This window comes from Nelumbo lutea, chromosome 1 (assembly GCF_056320005.1).
Source record: "Nelumbo lutea isolate HS-2025 chromosome 1, American lotus-T2T, whole genome shotgun sequence".
In the NCBI taxonomy this organism is placed as follows: Eukaryota; Viridiplantae; Streptophyta; class Magnoliopsida; order Proteales; family Nelumbonaceae; genus Nelumbo; species Nelumbo lutea.
The window spans coordinates 5735452-5758339 of NC_142684.1; the positions used below are offsets into that span (position 1 = coordinate 5735452).

The window sequence follows — 22888 nt, forward strand, 5'->3', positions numbered from 1 at the left end:
ACTCCACTACCTCCTACAAATTTGTTTTTCAAGCTGCCAAGTCACCCCTCAGTAGATACGTTTTTCAAAATGATTTGGCAAGCCAAGATAGGCCAAAAAGGAAATAAGCATTTATTGAATAAGTACTTACAAATAAGCCCAAATTTTGGGCTTCTCAAATAAATACTTATTTGAATAAGTACTTATTTTAAACACTCCCAAACTTAGCCTTAATAAGGAAAGAACTGGCATTAAAGATTTATTGGCATTTATGTTGTGGAAAATATGAAAAAATAGAAATAACAACATTAAAAAAACTTGGTTGTGTGGCTAGAGATGTGGCAGGTCATGTCTTTCTCGCCCTTAGTAGCCTTAGGTTGTTGTTTGATCAATGTAGCGGAGGCTTGGGCAGTTTTTTATGCGGTAAAACTAGCGAGGAATTTCTCTCGAAGGATTGACATCATTGAAGGAGATCCGAAGTTGGTTATCAATAGCATAAAAGGTCAGATCACCCCCGTGGAGCATCATCTGTGAATGTATTCAGCCATGTAGCATGTGGAAACCCCTACATTCAATGTCCACATGTGTTCAAAGAGGCAAATTTTGCTACTGATTGACTTGCTTATTAATAAAGTGCTTGTAAGTAATTTAGGTTTTATCCTTTAAATTCTTCTTCATATTGGATTTTAACTTTTCTTATTTCAAGTGATTGTTTGGAGAGAGCTACCCTGTGCCGTATAATTCACCTTTCTTTTTCACAAAAAAGAAAAAAAAAAGGAACTTGAAAGGGAGCAGACTAGCTGGAAATAAGAACATACACATCTAACTAAACTATTTACCACGGTTGAACAAACTAGTGTTCAGTACAACTAGGTCCCAGATGAGACCCACAGTGAGCAACCATGATAGCAAATACTATCATGCACAATGAGCTGGGCAACCTATCACCAGTGAATATTGCCAGTGTTCCATACAGGTGGGGCCCATATGGATCTAACCTTGATATGTTGCACTGCAGCCCATTGTGCATGATAGTTCCCAGCAAATTTAAACATCAACTGGGAGAAGATTAACTGGAGACAAAAACATATACACCTAGCTGAAATTATCCATCACAGTTGAACATGCCAGTGTTCAGTACAATGGGTCCCAATGAGACCCACAGTGAGCATTGTCGTGTTCAACCATGATAGCAAATTCAACTGATGTATATGATAGTGTCTAGCTCATCCGAACTAAGTTGGTGTCGAGATTGGCTGGAGACTATCATGCACAATGGGCTGCGCAACATATCAAGACTGGATCCATATGAGCCCCACGTGTACGGAACACTAGCGTATTCACCGTTGATAGGTTGCCCAACCTGGTTTAAAACAATTTGTCACCAATACATCCGGTTTCCTAGTATGGTTTTTAAAACCGACCTGATGACCGAATCGGTCAGGGGTTCGGTTATTGGGTCGAATAGTCTGATTGTTCGAATCAAACGCTCAACCCATTTTGATAAAAAAATAAAAAATTTTCAAAAAAAAAAAAGGTCAAAACCGTTCGAACGGTTAACCGCCCGGTTCAGCGGTTCGCAGACCAAAATCAATGGTTTTGGGGGGATTTGAAAACCATGTTCCCTAGAGTCTATCCTATTTGTTCTACTTTATCTACCTCTTTGGTTGTAAAGAAGTAATGTACACTTCTATCGTAAGTTGTGTACTGTTCTTTATGGTTTTTAAAAATCAAATGGTTGGAATAGAAAAACCAGGAATCGGTCAGGTCTATTTTAATTTTACTCCAGAACCATTATTTTGCTAAAAAACGTTGATTTAGTCAATAAATCGCTGATCCAGGCAGTTGAATCATTCGAATCATTCAATGATTTGGCTGTTTTTTATTTTTTATCAGAACAGACCATCCATTCAATTCAAACGGTCAAACATTTTGACCTAAGAATCGGACCCTGACCGGTTCATTGTCCGATTCGATTTTAAAAACCTTGCTATTATCTCTATAAATGATACGCTATTTTCTCACAAATATATCTGTAATTCGTAAGAGATCCAAAACCTTTGTGTGTTATTTCACTCTTAGCACCGTGTTAGGAACAATTTACCCAATAATAATGCCCATATCAGTTATTAAATGTATGACCCACAACCACTCCAATATCTAAATTGTCGTTGATGTGAGGCGTTATTAATATTGGTTAAACAGTTCCCAACACAGTCATCAAATGCAATTAATTTGAATTCCTGTTTTGCTCATGAAATGAGCAAAATTTAACTTCCCATTGATTGGTCTTTTATCTAATTAAAAACATTTCCATGACCTCCTTTATGTTAGAAAAAAAGGGATAAAAAAAAGCCAAGAGAGAATCTATTAATGGGTAAAAGTTGAGGGCCGGTCGTCTGTGTTTGGTTGCAATGCAAATAAATTTGCACTAATGCAAAATCATGACAGTGCAAATGATTTGAGTGTAAATTTTGATCTATTTTTGTTTAAAATTTTAACTTATTTTGTTTAATTATATTACAAATAAAGTAATTAAGACATAAGCAGAATAAAATAAAATCCAAAACAAAATTAAACAAAAATTTGCAATTTTTCATTTGCACTCTCATACATATGTACTAATACAAATAAATTTGCACTATAACCAAACACAGCCTTAAGTTTTATGGAAAAGGAAGTTATATTAAACATCTAATTTGTTCAACTAATTACAATGTTTTATATGATTACTTCTGGTCAATTGATCTTTGTACTTTCGATTGTGATGGCAGCATGATCAATCTAGCAACCCCCATTCTATAGGAAGGATATTACTATATATTCAATGTGGTATTCGGTCATACTCCTTTCCACGAAAGCGAACTTCATTGTACCGGCATTACATGTCTTAGGTATGAATGGTAGGTTTCAACCCCCTTGTGCATCGTGATGTAATGGTTTACCTATCTTTTTTATTTTTTCCTTTATTTTAATTTTTTATATAAGCAAATTGTCTACAGGGCTAGAGCCAGGATTTTTTTAGGGGGTTTAAAAGTTAATACAATTATTTAAACACAGATATTAATTTTTATAGTAAAAATGCTAATAATTAAAATAAATTTAATACATGTAAATATCAAAATTCTAAAGTTAATATGTAAGATTTTTTTTGTGCTTTCAAGTTCACACCTTAGCTCATTATTCAAAATTCTATGGTTTTTTTGCTTATTGGATTAGTTCACTAGTTTTAATTTGAAATTTGTAACTAATTCTAATTTTTTATTCTGTTTATTCATTTATTTTCTTTAGATATTTTTTTTGTGTTCTATTGACTTCAGATCTATTGAAAATATTAAAATTATTTCACTCACCAAAATGTTAAGTAATAAGTGATTTTACGATTTTGATTGAGTGTTTTTTTATTGTTATTGACTACTTGATTCAAGATTATTGAGTGTTTTTCTATTGTTTTTCAATTGTTATTTTATGTTTTGTATATTTTTCTTTTTTTTTTAAATGAACTTCTTTGTATTTTGCCTTGTTAATTACAAGTAGACCTGTTCATGGGTCGGGTAGTCCGACGGACCGGCTTGGCTCAACCCGGACCCCAGACGGGCTTGAGCATGTATTTTAGCTCACATGCTTGACCTCAGGCCTAGAAGCCCGAGCCCAACTATTTTACGGGTCAGGCTCGGAATTTGTTAAAAAAGCCTGGCCCGAGCCTGGACTGGCCCAACTTTTGTATAAGTTAAACCCTAACCCTAAATATTAACCCCTCTCTTATCATTCATCTCTTTTTCTTAGCCGAACAAACTCCCTTCTCGGTCATAGCCTCACATAGCCAAACATTATCAGGAAGACAAAACCAGCGCAACCAGTGAACTCCAATGGTGACTGGTGAGTCCTCTCTCTCTCTCTCTCTCTCTCTCTCTCTCTCTCTTCATTGTTCAGTTGTTCCTCTTCTCATTTCTCATTCTCACTCTCAGAATCTCAGCTCAATTATTTATCAGACGTGAACTCAGGCACCGGTGCGCGAGTCCTTTCTCTTTGCCCTTTTGTTCTATTCCTCTCTTATTGTTTGTTCGGTGGCGAACACAGACACAAACACAGGCACCGACGGCAAACACAGACACAATCACCGATCTATCTTTTTGTTAGGTCGGGCTCGGGCCCAAGTTGTAGGCTCGTTAGTAGGGCCGGGCTCGGGCTCAGGCCTAACAAAATCTTGTTTATGAAGAGTAAAAGCCCAACCCAAGCCTGGCCTGGCCCAACCCATGAACATGTCTAATTACAAGGGGGTAGTTAGGCCAAGGCGGGTGGGCTAGGCAGGGGGTTGGCTAGGTAGTAGGTAAGTTCAAGCAAGTGAGCTAGGCAGTTGGGTAATGGTGCTAGCACAGTCTGTGTGAGTGCTTGTGTGCACTGGGTAGGTTGTGGCATGCGCCTATTCAAAGGTCCCATTTGAAACTTTTGTTGAACAAATAAGGCTCGTTTATTGCTAATGTTGTCTATTTCAAAATTGGTCCATCATTATCATTTTTGTTTTTTAGGTTCTTTGTTGAGGAAAAATAATAAAAAGTAGACCAATAAATAAAACAAAATGAGAAAATATAAAAAATCCAAAGAATTTATAAGTTGTATATCAAATCTATAATTTCTTTCTTTTTGTTATTCAAAATTCTTCCAACATATTGAATGAAGGAATTCCAGTCTGTACAGAGTGACAAATTAACAATGAAAAATTAGAAAAAAAACAAAAACAAAATCAGTCTTAAACCCCTCTAATCAATTAGTTACATGATAAAAATAAGTTAAATAATTTAAAAAAATTGGAAGAGATTCAAGGTAAAAAAAATTACTATTTGCTTACCATGAACTTGTGTAGTCTACAAATCTCAATATTCAATTCAAGACTTTAAAAGGGGGAACTCTATGATGTTAGAAACCAATCAAAGCTCCGATGAGATAAAAACCCACCTGATTAGTTACCACTTTTATGATCCTGGTTGATTGGTTATAAGGTATAAAAACCCATATGATTAGTTACTACTTTTATGATCCTGGTTGATTGGTTATAAGGTATAGAAACCCACTTGATTAGTTACTACTTTTATGATCCTGGTTGATTGGTTATAAGGTATAAAAACCCACCTCATTAGTTACCACTTTTATGATCCTGGTTGATTGGTTATAAGGTATAAAAACCCATCTGATTAGTTACTACTTTTATGATCCTGGTTGATTGGTTATAAGGTTTTTTGGTATCATGTCCTTCTGGCATCATAGTGAAACCCTTTAAAAAATTCAAAAATATTAACAATTTGTCAGTTCAAATAAACGAATAATCAAATTCATCCAATTCAAGTATTAAACAATTTATCAGTTCTAAACCTTTTGGAATTTGATTCTTCTAGACATTGTTGGCTGTTGGGCAGTGTTGAATCTCCCCCCCCCCCCCCCCCCAAAAAAAAAAAAAAAAAAAAAATCTAAACAGTGAACAAAAACAAAGAAAAAAAAAAAACTGGTTCTTCATACTTGTAACCCTGGTTCTTCCAGGTTTTTCTTCCAAGCAATGTTCAAACTGATTCTAAGTGGTTCTAGTAATACAAGTTAAAGGTGAATAAACTGTTAACCATATATTTTGTCAAACCAGGGGGGGGGGGGGCAATGTTTTGAATATGGATGTGAGTGGGTGGGGTCAAGTGGTAAATCTGCATTGTCCCAACTTGGGTGACGTTTGGGCCTTAGCTGAGTTTTTGGATCGGGTTCAGGTCCTTTTTTTATCCTGACCATGACATTTTAGCTAGTGTTAGTGTGCTAATATGGGATAGGTTGGGTCGGGTTCAATCCTGTGGGTTCCATTCAAGATCTGAAAGCACTTGTTTCATCCTACATTTTTCAAGGTGAAATTGAAGGAAGGGGGGTATATCCTTCTTTTTTTAATTGTTGGTTAATTTGTCCTTTTGTGAGAGCTTTTGTTTTGCTAGATTGTCTTTCAGCTGAGTTCCACTTTGTTATTCTTTTTCTCAAATTTTTGATTTATTATTCTCCGGTGTGATCAAGATTTAAAATTTTGATATGATACAATGTGTATCATATCATATCTTTGAAGACTTGACATAGAATACAATGGGAAATATGCATGTAGTATCATCTTTTTTCCACTGTACGGTACCCATACTAATGGCATATCAGGCATATTAGAGGGTGTATTGATGGCATATTGGGCATACCAATGGATACACTGCAAAAATATAAGGTAGAAAACTAAAAAAATAAAGGGGCCAAGAAAGAAGGCTTCTTTCTCCTGTAATAAGTCTTTTTTCACCCCAAACAATTTTAAAATTCGAAACCTCATTCCTAAAGTGCAAGATCTGCAAAAAAAATAAAAAATAAAAAAAAATAAAATAACGCAAGAAACCAGTGTGGATCATCAAAGTTTTTGAAGATTTTTCAAGTTTTAGAAAATATTGAAACTAGAATTTTATAAAGAAATTTAGAAAAATAAAAAATAAAAAATTGAATAATGTATCTTTTATTTACCCATAAAGACAATGTATTTTAAATCTATGCATGCATGATCTATCATATCCATAGAGCAATTAAAGTTTCTTATTTAATTAGTTATTTTTTATGTTTTATGTTTGTTAGAATATTGTATTTTTATGATCTAATCATATGGATTGAATATCTATATTGTAGACCTATAGATAATCTATCATATCCAGAAATCAATTTAAATTTATTCTTCAATAATTATTTTTTGAATATATTGTACAATATTTATTTATTATTGATTTTTTGTAATTTTTGAAATTAAAAGATAGATAGTAATTATTTAAATAAGAAACAATTATTAACTATATTTTTGCATAGAACTTGTGCCAATACATATTTTATGGTTGAATAGGATAATTGGGCCTTTCTCGTCCCTTAAAATTTAAGAATTATAATTTATAAATTATACTTAAACATAAGTTTTTTTATGAAAATTATAATTGACTATAATTTATTTTTTCATAATTTCCATTAAAATATACTAATTTAATGTATGCATATCTTATTAAGGCCTCATATTTAATATTATTGATGTGTTTTTATGATTTATTGAGTATTTATAGTGTTTTCATGTGTATCTTAATTTTTCTCTAATAGATATGTGTATCGAAAGCGTATCTTGATAAGTCTCTTAAAATTGCCTTTCCAATACTTTGAACCTTGGGTGTGATTAATAGTTCTTGGCTAGGTGAGTTATTATGTTGGTTGTTTGCAGAATGGTATTTTTTTGAGTAGGCTAGAAATGAAAAATATTTTGATAATTCTAACCCCTCCCCTACAGCACTTGTTAGGAAAATCAATGAATGTAAATGTTTTTTTTTTTTTTTTGTCAATACTGATGTGAAGGGCACTAATGTTCTTATCTGGTTGATTAATTTGGAATTTTTTAGCACAAGGTTTTAAAATTTTGCAATGTGATGGAAGTGTGTTAAAAAATTCTTTAGACAGGTTTCTATGGTTTGTGTTTTGGATGGTAGGAAATCCTTTTTTATGGCTGCAAGAGGAAATATAGGTAGTGTGGATAGTCCCTTGGAAGCAAAACCATGGGAGTTGGGAGAAGATGGTGGTGGTTTCAAATTCACAAATTGCTATGAGAATTATGTTTTTGGTTATGTCAGGAAAAATTGAATGATAATTTGAACTTGCTTGAAGGGCAACTTTTATTTTTTTTTGCTAATGATGGATGCTATTACTCAAAGGGAAAAATAATAGAATTGCTACTCTCACCGTCTGGTTTGAACAGTTAGCTTGTAATACTTCTGCTTGATTAATGATTCTTCTTTTCCTTTCCAAAAAATTAAAAAAGTTATTAATCACATTCACATCCATGTGAGCCCCATCTATATTATATATAAAAATGGAATGTGCAAAGTTGTACTTTCCTTATTTTCGGTTGTTTTTTAAAGACATTTATCTCATTTCATTAACTGATCTTCATTAACTTTTTCTCTTCTTTCTTACGTTTAAATTTCTTAAACTAACTTTATGGTTTAGTTAATTGACTAACTCTATCCTTATTGTTTGAAAATTAACCAAATGTATCCTTAACCGTTAAATATGAATGAAAAAGTTAAATTACCCATTACACCCTTATATAAAATTACATTTTTATCCCTGTTTTAAACTTAACTCAATCCATCACCATCGTCACCGACGGCGGTTGCTGCAAATACCGAAAGTTAACTCGGCAGAGAAGGGAGAAGGCACTCTCTATACAATGGATTATGGTGCATGAGATGCCACATCCAAGTGGCTTTGTTTTATAGGATTAATCAACTTGAAACAGAGAAATCGATCCTTAGCCACGTTCGTCCGTACAAACTGGAGGAGGTGCAGATGTTTCCTGCTTCCTTCAACAGTGTTACTGGTAACGCCGTCTCGTTCACCGACCATGCCATGTTGGGGGAGTGGAGAAACTTGACCGGTGACTTTTAACTCCAAACAGGAGACTACTCCCTCATCTTTGTTCAACTTTCCTCCTTTCTTTATTAACTGTTGCAGCAACATCCAAGACGATGGCAACGATGGTGGCATGTTTTTTCAACGCCATTACGAGCTGTCTTTTTGTCCCAACACCATCGTAGCTGATCCTGTGATTGCCTCCGTAGCCACCCACAAGTACGACAACCATAATGTCAACAACAAACCGATCGACAATGTCAATGCCTCGAACATAAACAACAACGCTGGTCGCAACTCCACTGAGAGGCAGATACTGCGGAAGAGATCCAGCAAGAAAGATCATCACAGTAAGATTTTTACTTCCCAGGGCCCGGAGACACCACAAGTTCGTCTCTCCCGAAAAACCGAAAACCAGACCGAAGCAAACACACTCTTGTGATATAATAAAACGAACCTGCTAAAACTTAAAAAAATCGACAACCCTATTTTCCGAATGAGCTTCTGATCTGATCGACTGGGTTTATAGATTCGATCTGAAAGAAATTGTATAGCTTAAGAATCGAAAAAAAACTGGGAAAACTAAGCGAGGATTGGTTAAAGAAGAGCTCCTTTCTTTTTCGCTCTACCAGATCTGAAACTGGAAGCCTGGAGCTATGACAAAATCTGGGTGCCATTTATTAATTCGTTTCTGTAGGGCAGTGAAAAGGGGAAGACGGGAGAGGAACAGATTCGACAAGGAATCCCTCTCTCAACAATCGCCATTGCCATACGTTTCTTTTGCTTTGGTTGTGGTTTGGTGGACGAGAAGGAGAGATTAGATATAAAGGAAGAAACGACTTTGAAAGAAAGAACAGAGGAGCAAAAAACTCACCGACCTCCGGCGGAAGTCCGTGATGGAGCGGCATTTGTCGTCGGCTGGAGTCGACTTCCGCCAGACCTCCGCCGTTCGGTATTTGTAGCGACCGCCGCCGGTGACGATGGCAGCCTTCTGAGTGGGAACTGAGTTAAGTGAAAAATAGGGATAAATATGTAATTTTGCATTGGAGTATAACTGGCATTTTACCTTTTCCAGTACATTTAGTCAATTATAACAGTAAGAATACAGTTAATTAATTTTTAAATAATAAGGGTAGAGTTAGTCAATAACAAATTCACCCTTTTTTTAATTATTTCTCTTTATTAATTATGTTATTAACTCCATTAATTTGTCTAAAATTCATTCGCTTTATCTATATCTATCTTCATTTCAATTATTTATATACAGTAGAAATATTTATATTAAAATTATAATTATTAACAAAAGTAGATAACTATATCGAAATGAAGATGTTCAATTATACTAACCAAGCATTGAATGTTTTGTCCAACCACGTATTCTTCCTTTTTTGGCAAAGAAGGTAGACTGCTTGGGTAAAATAATACGTGAATAACAAACTGAAACAAACTCCTAAATATTAGGATAACATAAATCATCAACAATTCGAATGATGGCACGGGAGACCCAATAAAGAATTCTTGGATCAGATTCATGGCAGGAGCTCGTATCGGTGCCGGAGATATTTGCGGCATATGAGGATTGATCTTTCTGTGATTAAAATGGGTAATGGATGAATTGAAAAAGGTGGTGGTGAGGTTTTGTTGATTAATGTTGACCAACGTGGAGTACATGGCTCCACTAGAGGATAAACCCACAACACCTTGTATTTATCCCCTGTTATCCTTGCATTTATCCTATTCTAATCTCTACTTAATTACTGTATTTATCCCCTGTTATCCTTATTCTCTGTATCAACTCTATATATATATATATATCGGTGGAACATCACTCAATAATACATTGAATTCAAACCAAAAACTCTGATTTCTATAATTAAACAAACAAAAGTAGAGAAGGAAGATGGGAAGAACACCATTGCAGTTGCCGTTAAAATTGTATAACAACGAAAGGTTAATGGTTGGGTCAGGGGAGCAAAGTCCGAGTCTGATAACAGAATGTTTTAGAATTTTGTCAGTATTAGCCTTTTATTTTAAAAAATTGTATAACTTAACAATTTTATTTTTATTTTTATTTATCATTTATATATAAAGCTTCAACGGGTCGTAGGTAATGGCCAGTGGAGCATTGGATTAGTGGACTCGAAGGGATTTTACGCACTGGATCCGGAGTGCCTCTAATCAATGTTGGACGGTTGGCTGTTCAAACTTCAAACCGTGTGTAAACCAAAGCATTCTTGTGGAAAGAGGAAGAACCTAACGGTCAAAATAGAAAATCAGATTACCTAACGGCCATTCCTAGCTGCCATCAACAATATAAACTACCGTTTGCTAGTTCTTCACCCCCGCAGTATGGTGAGTGATGAAGAATTAATTGTAGGAACTAAAAAACTATCACTAGCTCTTGAACTCCCCGCTTGTGGAGTTAGAAGAGTGAGCAAAGATGTTGGCTTCGTCTCTGAAGAATTGTGCCACAAAGATAGGTCCACATGCTATTATGATCTTTGTTCAGCTAATAGCTGCAGGTTATATCGTCTTAAGCAAGGTTATTGTGGTAGATGGAATAAGCTCCAGTGTATATCTTGTCTATCAATTCGTATTAGCCACCGTTTTCATGGCAGTCTTGGCATTTTTCCTTGAAAGGTAAATGCAGTTAATTGAGGAGTGAATTTAATTAGTTTTTGAATTGAAGTTTCACTGATCTAATTAACGAGATGAGATGTTGATCATTTCAGAAGGACTAGACCTCCCTTTACAAAATCAATTGCAATGTGGATTTTCTTACTTGCTTTTGCGGGGTAACTCTCTCTCTCTCTCTCTCTCTCTCAGACCATCAGAATTGAGAACCGCGAGGAAGTGAAAACAGTTTTTAGCTAGGCATTGCACTTGTCAAAAATGTACAATACGATTATTCCGATATATACAAAGGTCGAGGTTTTAAAATGTACTATACCATGTGCTTTTTTTTATTATTTTTTGTTTAATTAAGTCGAAACAATCAAATCAGACAGAAACCGTTAAACCCATCACGTAGTCAGCTATGGAATCTAGAATTGTGAGGGAGAAATAGGCGTCGGCAACATTGCTTGTAGTTTGTTTGAGCTGTGAATTCTACCAGCAGTACGCTCTGGTGAAAAACCAAAAACAGCCATTTATCGAAAGCTAGATTAACGGCTTTCCATGTCCATTAATTAGTATATAGTATGCTTTCTATAAAGCAGCTCAATGAAAACAAGTCAACCAAAGCTTCATCCCTCCCAAAATGAGAGAGAAAAAGAGTGAGTAATGAAAGAAAGAAAATATACTGAATTCGAAGTTTAGAACCTCACACTCTCAGTGATTTACACAAGTGATGTTAAAATGTCAGATTTGGACATAAATGCATGCTCTTGGAGAGAGTGGTGTTTCATTTTAGCAAAACCTTTGCTGGAGATAATAAAGAAAATGACTGAGCTTCCAGCCATTCAGGGGAAAAACATGGGGTTGGGGAAGAAGGAATCATGGACTGAAAAAATAAAAAACAAAAAGGGTAGAACAGAATCGCTAGAGAGAGATATTCGTGGATCTTGTGTTACCTTTTAGAGAGATGGTCAGAGAAGCTGCCGAAGATTCGATCATTAGATTGCTACTTCAAAGGGAGAGGAGACTGTCGATTTCTTGCTCTGACAAAGCCTGATAAATTTTCTTAGCTTTTTCTTTACCCACCGGGGTCGCACTGTTTTGGTGCAATCCCACTCACTTTATTTTGGGATCCCGCACCCCTCTTGTTTCTCATCCAAAACGCTGTATACAAACAAACAAACACAGGAAAAGGAGAATCATTCGGGAATATTCTCTATTATCATCCCTTTCTCAGTAAACAAACAGATCCTAAGAAACCCATTTGGGAGGGCTTTCCTATGTCTTTTGGCTTTGCAAGGTAGACCCCACCTGAAGAATCTATAAGCAATGTTGGGTGAAATTACAAGAAAGTCGAAATTTGCTCTTTTCTAGCCAAAACGATGGTTTTTCTATTGGAACTTCCTTTAGTAGTTTCTCTCATTAAAAGTAGTTCGACAAAAGCTTCAGCACTCTCAAACCAGCCCTAAATTGGGGTGTCGCCCTCCCAGGCCTGATCCCAAATGGCAGCCTAAGGTAGGGAGGGTGCAACGAATTAATGAAGATATATGATACCCCTGGTCTCTTGTCAATAGTTTAAGAAAAGTTTTTCTCAAATTCTTGAAAATTTTGTCAGAACAGATCAAATAACATTTTTCTCACCAAAAAAGAAAGATCCAATAAACAGTTGAGAAGAGAATCACAGAGAGAAAAAAGGTGGAGTTAGAGTGAAATTAGAAGACAAATTTCTTCAAAATTAAAAGTTAAGGACATATAGAAATTGATTCTTCCCAATTTTATGGAAGAATGTGGATGAATAATACTTGTTCATTATGTTGGAGTTAGAGTGAAATTAGAAGACAAATTTCTTCAAGTTAGTTTTCCTAGAAAGGTTATTCTTTAATTTTCTAATTTCCTAGAACTCATTCTCTTTGTACTATGTAGGATAACAATTCCACAAAACCTTCTAGTGGGATGCTTAAACTTCATATCCAGCACAATAGAAGCTTCAGTTTTCAACTTGGTACCTGTGTTCACATACATCTTGTCTGTAATCTCAAGGCAAGAAGCACTTGAACTCAACAGATGGTGGGGTAGAGGCAAGATCTTTGGAACCCTTTTATCTGTTTCTGGGGCACTCACCCTCATTCTATGGCGTGGATCATCTGTTTCTCTTCTTACTTCAGCTTTGGGTACTTGGTTGCTTGGCTTCTTTATGGCTGTTTTTGGCATCCTTTCCTACAGTGCATGGATTTCGATGTTGGTGAGTCTTTAATACACCAGCTAATTAAAGTAGAACAGTAGAACTCCTCTCTCTCTCTCTCTCTCTCTCTCTCTCTCTCTCTCTTTCTCTCTCTCTCTCTCTCTCTCTCTCTCGTGATGGTAGCTTGCATTTGCAGAGGCCCATTTTGGAAATATATCCAGCTGAGTTCTCGCTGACTGCAATCATGTTCTTCTTTGGAACATTACAAACAAGTGCAGTGGCTTCAATTCTAAGCCGTGAAGCATCAGATTGGAAGCTGAAATGGGATTTAGAGCTCTTAAGCATAGTCTTTGGAGTAAGTACTGATCTTTCCGAGTTGATAGCTAGTTTTAACCATATTTTGAATAAAAAAGGCTGATTGGGTCTAGATGTAATAGGCACATTAGGTATGACACATGTTTCAGTTAATGTGTCTTTCATTCAAACGTTTTTGTTTTATTAAATAGAAATTATCCATTATTTTATTATTTTTGTCAAAATAATGAAAATCTAAACGTATTGGGAGTTGGAACTCATTTACATTTTTCTTTTTCATTATTTTTTATTTTTAATTATTTTAATAAAAATAATAAAATAATAAATAGTTTCTGTCTAACGAACAAAAACATTTGAATGAAAGACATATTAATTGGGACATATATCACATGGTATTATGTACTCACTCATTGTACTTAACTAACGTGTCTTCTTCGACACCTTGATTGACTACAAAGCATGATTGTCCTGGTACATTTGCTCCGTTTTTTTTTCTAATGGTCACTCAAAATTTTTACTTACATCTGTCTATCTATCTGTCAGTCAGACCTACCTTCAAAGAAAAATCAGTCTGACTCATAGACGAAAAGTTTCAAAATAGAAAAACAAAAATAAGAACAAAGAAAAAAATTCTTTGCCAATTATTCTACATTAGAAGATTTAATCCATGACTAAAAACTTGGTAGTTATAAAGTTGATTAATTTGAACAAATGGGTCACGTGATTTCCTTCCCATGTGGTTCTGATTACTAAGATTTTGATACAGTTTGTTCAGCCTCTTCTGCCATAGTGTATAGCTTCAATAATTAAGATGTGAACTTAAAAAGATTCCATTCACATTTTTTACTTTTGAGATTGATGTAAAACACTACGGAAGCTTGGGTAGCAACGTAGTACATCCATAGAAATCCTTAAAGCCTTGTTTGGTTTGTGAAATTCCTTAATTTTCTTTCAACCTTTTATATTTTTCTTATTTTCCGTCAAATCAAAGGGTTTTTTATAGTTCAGTTCACCCTCAGAAATCTTAACTCTACCGTAGAGGTGGGATGAATCGTGGATTGATGTCAAATTCACAGACACGATACTGTTTATATAGGGCTATTAGTAGAATAGGAGAAGACTGTGAGATGAACTGCAGTCTATTTATTCCAAATAAAATTATATTTGTGATTGAGAACAAATTGTCTTCCTACGGTCATACAGTCATTTAGGCAGCTATCGGGACAAGCCTCTTTTGGTAGCTTGTTAAAATCAACTGAATCAAAGAAAATACCGGTAGGGTGTCAATAGGACCAATTTTAGTCCAATCTGATTCAGTCCAATATGAGACCATTACAAATAGTCCACATCCAATCCAATCCAGTGAATATTCAGGATCATTTTGGAGCAGTCTAATCCAATTCAATGTCTGGACCACTCGATCATTTCAAATTGATCTCAATTTAGATTAATTCCAACCTAAACTTTGTCCATTGACACCTGTATTTTTATCTTCTATCAATAGACCGGATATGATTGACTCAATCCAACTCAACTCAATATATAGAAAATCCCTTACAGATGGACCAAGTCCAATCCAATCCAATAAATACTTTGAACCGGACTGGTCCAATTCAATGTGTCTTATGGGTCCGTTTAATCCATCTAAATCAAAATCAATTTGGGCGGGGTCCAACCCCAAAACCAGTCTATTGATAATCCTAAATACGGGCCCATATGGGGCCTGAGTGCTGAAAATAAAGCTTTGGTTCAATTAGGCTGGTTCAGCTGCATAAATGACATAATCCATGCTTATTGACAAGTGGTTTAGCTTCGAAAGAAGTTAGAGAAATAATAAAACCGGACAAACCTTCAACCGGCTGACCGACAGCCACCTCGGCTCCTGGATTTTTCACCAAACATAGCTGTCCAGCAATAAGTTATACTGCACTTCAGCCCTCCCAGTGAGGCACTAATTATAAAACTAAGCCCTCCCAAATGAGCCCTAAAACACCTGCGTCCATTTGATTGCACTGGATCCAGATGTAGCAAAATCAGGGCATATGCTGAAGCAATCAAATATCAGGCACTTAGGCTTTACGTGCATTGAGATCAAGTTCCAGTGTACATCAGCAAACTAAAATATTCAAGTGGTGACCAGAATATGGTTTATTTGATTGTACGTGATACAGGGAGTTTTAAACAGCGGGCTGACTTGCGCCTTGTTAACATGGGCAACGTCTATCAAGGGACCAATTTTTGTTGCTGCATTTACACCGCTAACCTTCGTTTTCGCAGCTATCATGGAGAAAATTTTGGGGTCCACTTTGTACCTTGGAAGGTAATTTCCCTTTTCTTTAACTCGAGCATTCAACTCCATGTCTGGGAAGTACTTTTGTTTTGGGTACTCTTTATTTTGTTCTTTAATTCAGGCATTTTCGTTGAGGTCTCAGACACAGTGTCTCTTGGTCCATCTGAAATAGTAAATTTGAAGACCAGAATCAACCCTATTTTGTTAGCATTTACACAGAGCTACAAGTTGAAACCAATGGGCAGACCAAAGTAGGACTACCTCAGGTTATTGTTAAACTTGACTTCTCATCTACACCCTTAGCCAGTCATAAATAGATTCTGTTTATGCCTTCCTTCTTCCTCTAGTACATAGGTGTTTATGCAGTACTGCAAATCTGAATCAGATAGAAATTTTGCACCGATTCAGTTTTGCATCCGTTTGTTTATATTTATTATGGTTTGCATTTCTATCTAATATAAAATGTATACTTTTTATCTCATTTGCACTGATCACTAGCAACAGTGCAGATTTTGTCTCATTTGCACCACCTCCTTCCTTCTATCAATTCTCTCTCACATAAAGTGGGGACTGCATCATCCTGCTTCTTACTTCACTCCCAAACAACACATATTTTTTTGTTCTCACAAACAAATGAAACAAAATCAAGTCTAAGGCAAAAGTATACCAGAGTTTACACCCAGCCTATTTGCCCTCTTATACGTTCAGGGCAAACAAACTTCGGAAAGAGTATAAATACAAATACATACAATATTGCAAAATCTTATATACAATATTACTAAACCTAGTATTTGCATTGTATAAATTTACATTTGCAATCTTTCCAAACTGAGCCAACTACAATTTGAAACACTTTTTTAGTGCAATTACGTACAATGCTTGCTTTCCCCTGTCCAGAGACCTTTAGTTCATTTTGTTTCCAATCACATTCATACCTAGAAATCTTTGCCAAGAATAGGCACATATATGAGGATACAAAACAGCTTAACATATTTAAAACTTTAACCTTTTCTTTTTTTTGCAGTGTTATTGGATCAATCGTGATAGTTCTGGGGCTTTACATATATTTATGGTCAAAATCAAAAGAAGAAGCGCACAGCTCTATGGAAGGGGACGACTGTATTACATCTTCTCTTCTTCCATAATTTGCCTTCTAACTTTTGTCTGTCCTTAATTAGTTGGGATTGGGATTGTAACGTACACAAGCAAATAATCAGTGGAAATAATTCCTATCATGTAAACTTATGGCAGAATTTAAGGGAAACATTCCATCAAAGGTTTTTTATTAGTAAATATGTAATTATATTAAAGGTCTAAGCACGTCACAATCCCAAATGTATGGCCCATATATTTTCTAATGGACCAAAGATATTCTCCACGGAATGGAATTTTCTTTTCTTTGTTTGTCTCTGTTTTTGGAGAAGAAGATTGCATCAATACATTAAAATTTTTGTAAAAATAAAAAGTAAAAAATGAATCTCATTTGTTTTGTAGAGGCAGCATTAGACTAGTAATAGACTGACACAAGGAAGAATAGTTGCGCTGAGTAATACCATAAATCACTTACCTTAAAATCACATTTGCATCTTATAATAAATTGGAAACATGTGAATTTCCAAGATAAAACAATCCAGAGGGTTTGGTAGTGGTGCATTTACTTAATAGTTTTTCTTTGAATCATATAGATACTTAGGGTCCGTTTGGTTTGTAGTTGGAATCGGAATCAAAATCCTTCAAAATTGGAATTGAAATGGTCTATTCTTATAGTTTGTTTGGTTCAGAAAGGAATCGAAATATAAATTGAAATAAACTGGAATGAGATTTAATTCCCAAGGGTGGGGGAGGCAATGACTACTCCCTTTGTAGATGAGGGAATGTCATTCCACCAAGAATGAAAAGGGAATTCCGATTCTCCCCAACCAAACAGTTGGAATCAGAATGGCCCATTCGGATTCTCATTATAGACTCCTATTCTCACAAATCAAATGGGACCTTAGATCTGAATATATGTAGGGAAACATTTTGAAATTATAAAAGGAATCACGTGCCTCTTAAATTGACTGCAATGTTTTAAAAATGACCTAGAATTGGAACCGTTCTAGACACTAGTTTTCAGGCCGATGGTTAACCATCTGGTTCAAACGGATGGCCCATTCTAACAAAAAATTTAAAAAATAATTAAAATAAAGAAAGGCCAAAACCGTTGAGTGGGTTAACGGTTCGACCGCCTGAGCCAACGGATCATTGACTAGACTAGGGACCGGGTTTGGGGTAAATGGAACCGGTTACCTGTACAGTTTCCGGCCACCCAACTTAACCCTCCAATGGTCGCACTTGAGACGAACCTGAACCACAGTTTTTGAAATGTATTTTTTTATAGTATTATTTTGAAAACCCAAGAGTAATTATTTTAATGTCCGTTTTTAATTTACATTGGGATCAGAATCAAAATCCATCAAAGTAGGAAATCAGAATGGCCTCTTCCTCCCATCTGGTTCAAATGAAATCAAAACCGGAATCAGAATTAGTTGGAGTTGATTCTTATTCGTAAGGGAGGGGGAGAATGCCATTTCAGGAGTGAGGATGGGATTTTGATTCCACCTAACCAAATTCTGATTCCAGATCCTATGAACCAAGCCAACCCTTAAATTGGAATTTGGTTAATAGGTTTGAGAGTGTCACTTCCTCCATAGTTAAAGAAGAAAAACCAAACAAAACCCTAAACATCAAGATTATAGTTTAGAAGTCAAACCAAATTGCAAAGAATATGCTTCATATTATATGTAGGGGTATTATGACCAGTGGGCCAGATCAGTAAAACCTGAACTCGACTCAAGTTGAATTTATCAAAACCTTAACCAAACACTACACCCAAGTAAGCCTGACCCTAACCCAAACTTATAAGGTCAAGTCGAGTTGGGTTTATCGTTTAACCCAATCCATTTAACATCCCTACTTGTTATAGGTGTCAAGCCCTGTCGTATGGTCAATGTTAATTAATGTAAATGAATCAAATTCAGATTTATGATTTACATATTCATCGAATATTTGATAAAATTCAAATATGACATATTCTTAATCCAAGGTTCAAAATATCGTAGTGTATCAATTGATACAGTATCAGATTTCAAGGTCATCAATAAGCTAAAATAGAATAATTGATTTCAATTGTGAGACATTAATGGGTGATGTGATAAGATCCCTATCAAATTATGAAATAAAAAAAAAAAAAAAAATTTCGGTCAAAAGAAACTAGGAATGGCAACCGGGCAGGGTGGGGACTGGGGGTCATTCCCCATCTCCATCCCGATAGGGATCCTCAGTCCTCACCATTTTTTATAATGTCATATTCATTTTATCTTTTATTTTTGTTTCATTCAAAAAATTAAAAATAAAATAATTACATTTTATGATCCTATCAAAATATATCCAAATATATTCAAATACATTTTTACATATTCAACCATATTTTTTAAAATATTAACACTAATTCATGAGAGAAAACAAAAATACTTCATATAAATCCCAAGTTTTGGACCTCAAAGCCTTAAGGTCAGTTATTAAAATCCTAAATACCTATGGTTTATATATAGTTTAAAATACATTTTCTAGAAAATGACCAAATTGAAAAGTAGGGTGTTTTAATCAAGAAAAATATAAAGCTCATTTATTTAATATATAGTAAACATAGGATTTAATAAGAGGGGATAAATATAGAACTTAGTAAGAGTGAATTGGATGAATTTAATATAAGTAATAGTTAAACTTATGTCTTTTCCCTTATAATAAGGAAGGCCAAATTCAACTCCATGGGGAAGGGAGTACTCTCCTCTTCCTTGCCTTGTCCACGTCAATGGGGATTGGATGCGTTTGAAATTAAATGTAAAGAATGTTGTTCTGAAATCCAAATATTGAGTTGTAAAAATTATAAGTATTTAAATATGTTTAAAGATTTGAGCACTTAAAAATTAATTAATATTTAAAATAATCAATTACTCAACTAAAACAATTTAACTCATAATTCTGTAATTATGTAATTGATAAGTTGAGACTATAATTCATACTTATGTCATTAATTAATTAATGATGATTTTAGTAGGTTCATAACTTGTAAGTAGTACAATACTACTAATTATTTTAATATGTACAATAATACTAATTATATATTTAATTTATTAATAATCAATAATATTTAATTATTGATTATTAATTATTTATAAATTAATACATAATTTCTTTTCAATTAATGAGAATTTAATAATTTAATTAATTAATTAACTAATTACATGCTTAATTAATGAATATAAACATATCAAAAAATAAAAATAATTACATAATCATTAATGAATTTATTATTAATTATTAGTAAATAATAATTATTATTTATATGCATAATAATAATTATTATCATTAGATAATTATTACATAATATTTAATAAAAAGTGAATAAATAAATAATAATTATTAATAATTGAGAATATAATAAAATGGCCATTAATGGATAATTAAATAATTAAATAATACATATATAATTAATAAGATAAGAAAATGAAATTATAATGATTTCTAAATAATACTTTATTTATAAGTATATAATTAGATAGCTAAATAATTAGGATCAGATATTTAAAGCAACAATTAATTAATTATTCTACTAAAAACATATCTATAAATTATTAATTAAATAACGAATAAGAATATTTAAATATTAATTAGAATTAGATAATAATTGTAATTAAATAAATAACTGATAAAATAGTAATTATTATTAATCAATTATTAATAGCATATTTCTTATTTTATTATGTTGTTAATCTTTTTCTTTATTTTAATAATAATTTTAAATTATGCTAGCAAGTCAACTATTTTACACTTAGGGGGCATTATTTTTTTGGATTTGGAGGGGGAGAAAGTTGGTCAATGGGATTTTGGTTCCCATTGACTAAGAATCCCACGTTCATTTTTCAAATTAATGTGAGGACCATAGAAAGTTTGTTTTCCTATGTATCACTTACCTAGGAAAGTAATACCCATCGCGTAGGTGGGTAAATAACTTTCCCACATAGAGGGAAAATTGTCAACACTTGAATGGAACAAAAATGCCCATTTTAATAATAGATTTCTATGGATAAAATGGTCATTGCCTTAATTACTTGAGAAATAAAAGAACATGGGTAAATGCACTTACCTAGGTAAATGTTTCCCAAGAAAATCTTACCCAGGTAATTGCATTTACCCGGTTAAATAACTTACAAAAAAACCAATGGGGCCTTGATGGCGAGGTGTCATAAATGGCTTCTTGTTCTTTGAATATTCTGGTATAAATTTTAGTCCAATCAAAAGTCATGATATCATTCAGAACATGTGTAATAATTTGGTCACACCTAAAGCTTCAATTTAGGTGGATCCAATCCAAGCCCATTGTGTTTATATAAAATATCTTTTTTTCTAATTATATACATCTTTGTATATATAAAAGATGGATATACATGTACATTTATAAATAAAAGAGACGGATCTTGAAGCTTTGAATTAGTTTAAAAGCCAAGAGCTTCTAGAGCCAAAAGCAACGAGAAGTATAAGAAAATAAAGCACGAAAGGAATTAAAACAACTTTTCTAACTTTCCAGAATTTCATTGAAAAACAAAGGTCTTTCTAATGCAAAGCTATATGAAAAGATAGTGGCAATAATCATCTATATATAACTTCGGCTGTTTAGAAAAGCTTGCGAAAATCTGAAAATCTAAGTATTTTCCCCTTCTGAATTTCTGGTTACCTGCATCTTTGAATCGTCAGTAAGTGGGTGATTTAAAACACCACCTCACAATCAAAGCACCAACGGAGGAACAATAGTAGACAAATCTCCAGTTTTGCTCCAGTCTGAGAAGTGGGATTCATTTATTTTGAACAAAGTAAAAATCAGATTGTTTGTTTCAATGGAAGATTTCTCAACTGAAAAAGACGTTTGGTGTAACTATTACTTAGTCTTGAACTCATCAATTGAGGGGGAGTTCTACAACATGAATGCTTTTATTTTCATTTGTTCTTGAAATCACCATATCAGCTAAAAACAAGAACATGTTCTTGAACTCTGTTTTTGTTTTAGAAGGGAAAAACAAATTGGTTTTGTTTTGAAAAACAGTATAGGTTTTTGAAACCAACAAAATATTGATTTTTAAAACAAAAACAATTTATTTGGTACAGGACTTGTATGATTTAATCAAAAAACATATTTTTGGTTTCAGCTTTGAAAACAGAAAACACACACGATTGAGAACATGTTTTTGAAGTTTTTGTTTTAAGAAACAATCTAGTTTCAAACAAGTTGATTTTGATTTGTTTTTTTGAACCAACAACAACATTGTAGAACACGCCCTAAATTTGCAGGTTGATGTCAATCAATTGAAGATTAACTACTAAGACTACGCATTAGAGGATCTTATTATATCTTTTAAGCTTTCAGATTTGGATGCACATGTTGCCTTGAGAAACAAAGCCTAATTCAGAAGTCATACAAAGATTTCTTCTTTTTTTTTTTTCTTTTCTAGTTTCCTTCATTTTTCTTTCTTCTCACCGTTCTCTACACATAGACTAACCGGCAGCTATAATATCGATATAACATCATGTTGGACGTCCTCTCAAATTTCCTCTTTGGTCGCAGCCAAGACAATGATGGTAGCCTTGATACTACGGTGGAGGCTCTCGGCTTGGGACATCAAAATGTGTCTCTCGATTTTCAAAAGGGAGGAAGGCAGGTTAAGAATCATGGTACAATCATCATTCCTTTTTCAACACATTTTGCTTGTGTTTGGTACCATTGCCACTTATACTTAACAACATTTTGTATTGATAGAAATCATCTATCTCATCACATCACATAACCACTTCGACTAAAAAACTAGTCACTTGACTAGGCATTAACATTTATAGTAGAAACACCAAATTTGAAGTTTCCCGAAAAGCAACAATGATAACCAATGTTGCATTGAAAACTCAAAGCATTTGTGGTAAAAAAATATATTCTCATAAAATTTGTATTGACCAACCAATCTGATATATTATTCTATATC

At 34.0% G+C, this 22888-nt stretch overlaps 2 protein-coding genes across 7 annotated transcripts; one reads left to right on the top strand and one right to left on the bottom strand.

Annotated features, from left to right (window-relative positions):
• Positions 1 to 8067: 8067 nt before the first annotated feature.
• LOC148873313 (uncharacterized) lies at positions 8068 to 12170 on the bottom strand. 2 transcript variants are annotated; one of them, XM_088944447.1, is made up of 3 exons: positions 11988 to 12170; positions 9290 to 9417; positions 8068 to 8731 (listed from the first exon to the last, which is right to left on the bottom strand). In XM_088944447.1, the coding sequence occupies exons 1-3, from the start codon at positions 12028 to 12030 to the stop codon at positions 8474 to 8476; spliced, it is 429 nt and encodes a 142-aa protein (XP_088800573.1). In that variant the 5' UTR covers positions 12031 to 12170; the 3' UTR covers positions 8068 to 8473. The 2 variants fall into 2 exon arrangements, 1 of the variants encoding a protein (XP_088800573.1); XR_016099166.1 differs by lacking the exon at positions 11988 to 12170 and adding an exon at positions 8873 to 8951 and having other exon boundaries at positions 8242 to 8731; positions 9290 to 9413.
• On the top strand, positions 10745 to 17196 carry LOC148873314 (WAT1-related protein At5g07050-like). Of its 5 annotated transcripts, XR_016099159.1 has the most exons (8): positions 10745 to 11055; positions 11148 to 11210; positions 12955 to 13109; positions 13197 to 13273; positions 13410 to 13568; positions 15700 to 15848; positions 15961 to 16084; positions 16843 to 17196. XR_016099159.1 is itself a non-coding variant. In XM_088944420.1 (7 exons), exons 1-7 carry the CDS (start codon positions 10856 to 10858, stop codon positions 16961 to 16963), a joined length of 924 nt encoding a protein of 307 aa, XP_088800546.1. In that variant the 5' UTR covers positions 10746 to 10855; the 3' UTR covers positions 16964 to 17196. The 5 variants fall into 5 exon arrangements, 3 of the variants coding, with proteins under 3 accessions (XP_088800546.1, XP_088800558.1, XP_088800537.1); XR_016099158.1 differs by having other exon boundaries at positions 10746 to 11055; positions 12955 to 13273; XM_088944420.1 differs by lacking the exon at positions 15961 to 16084 and having other exon boundaries at positions 10746 to 11055.
• Positions 17197 to 22888: the final 5692 nt, after the last annotated feature.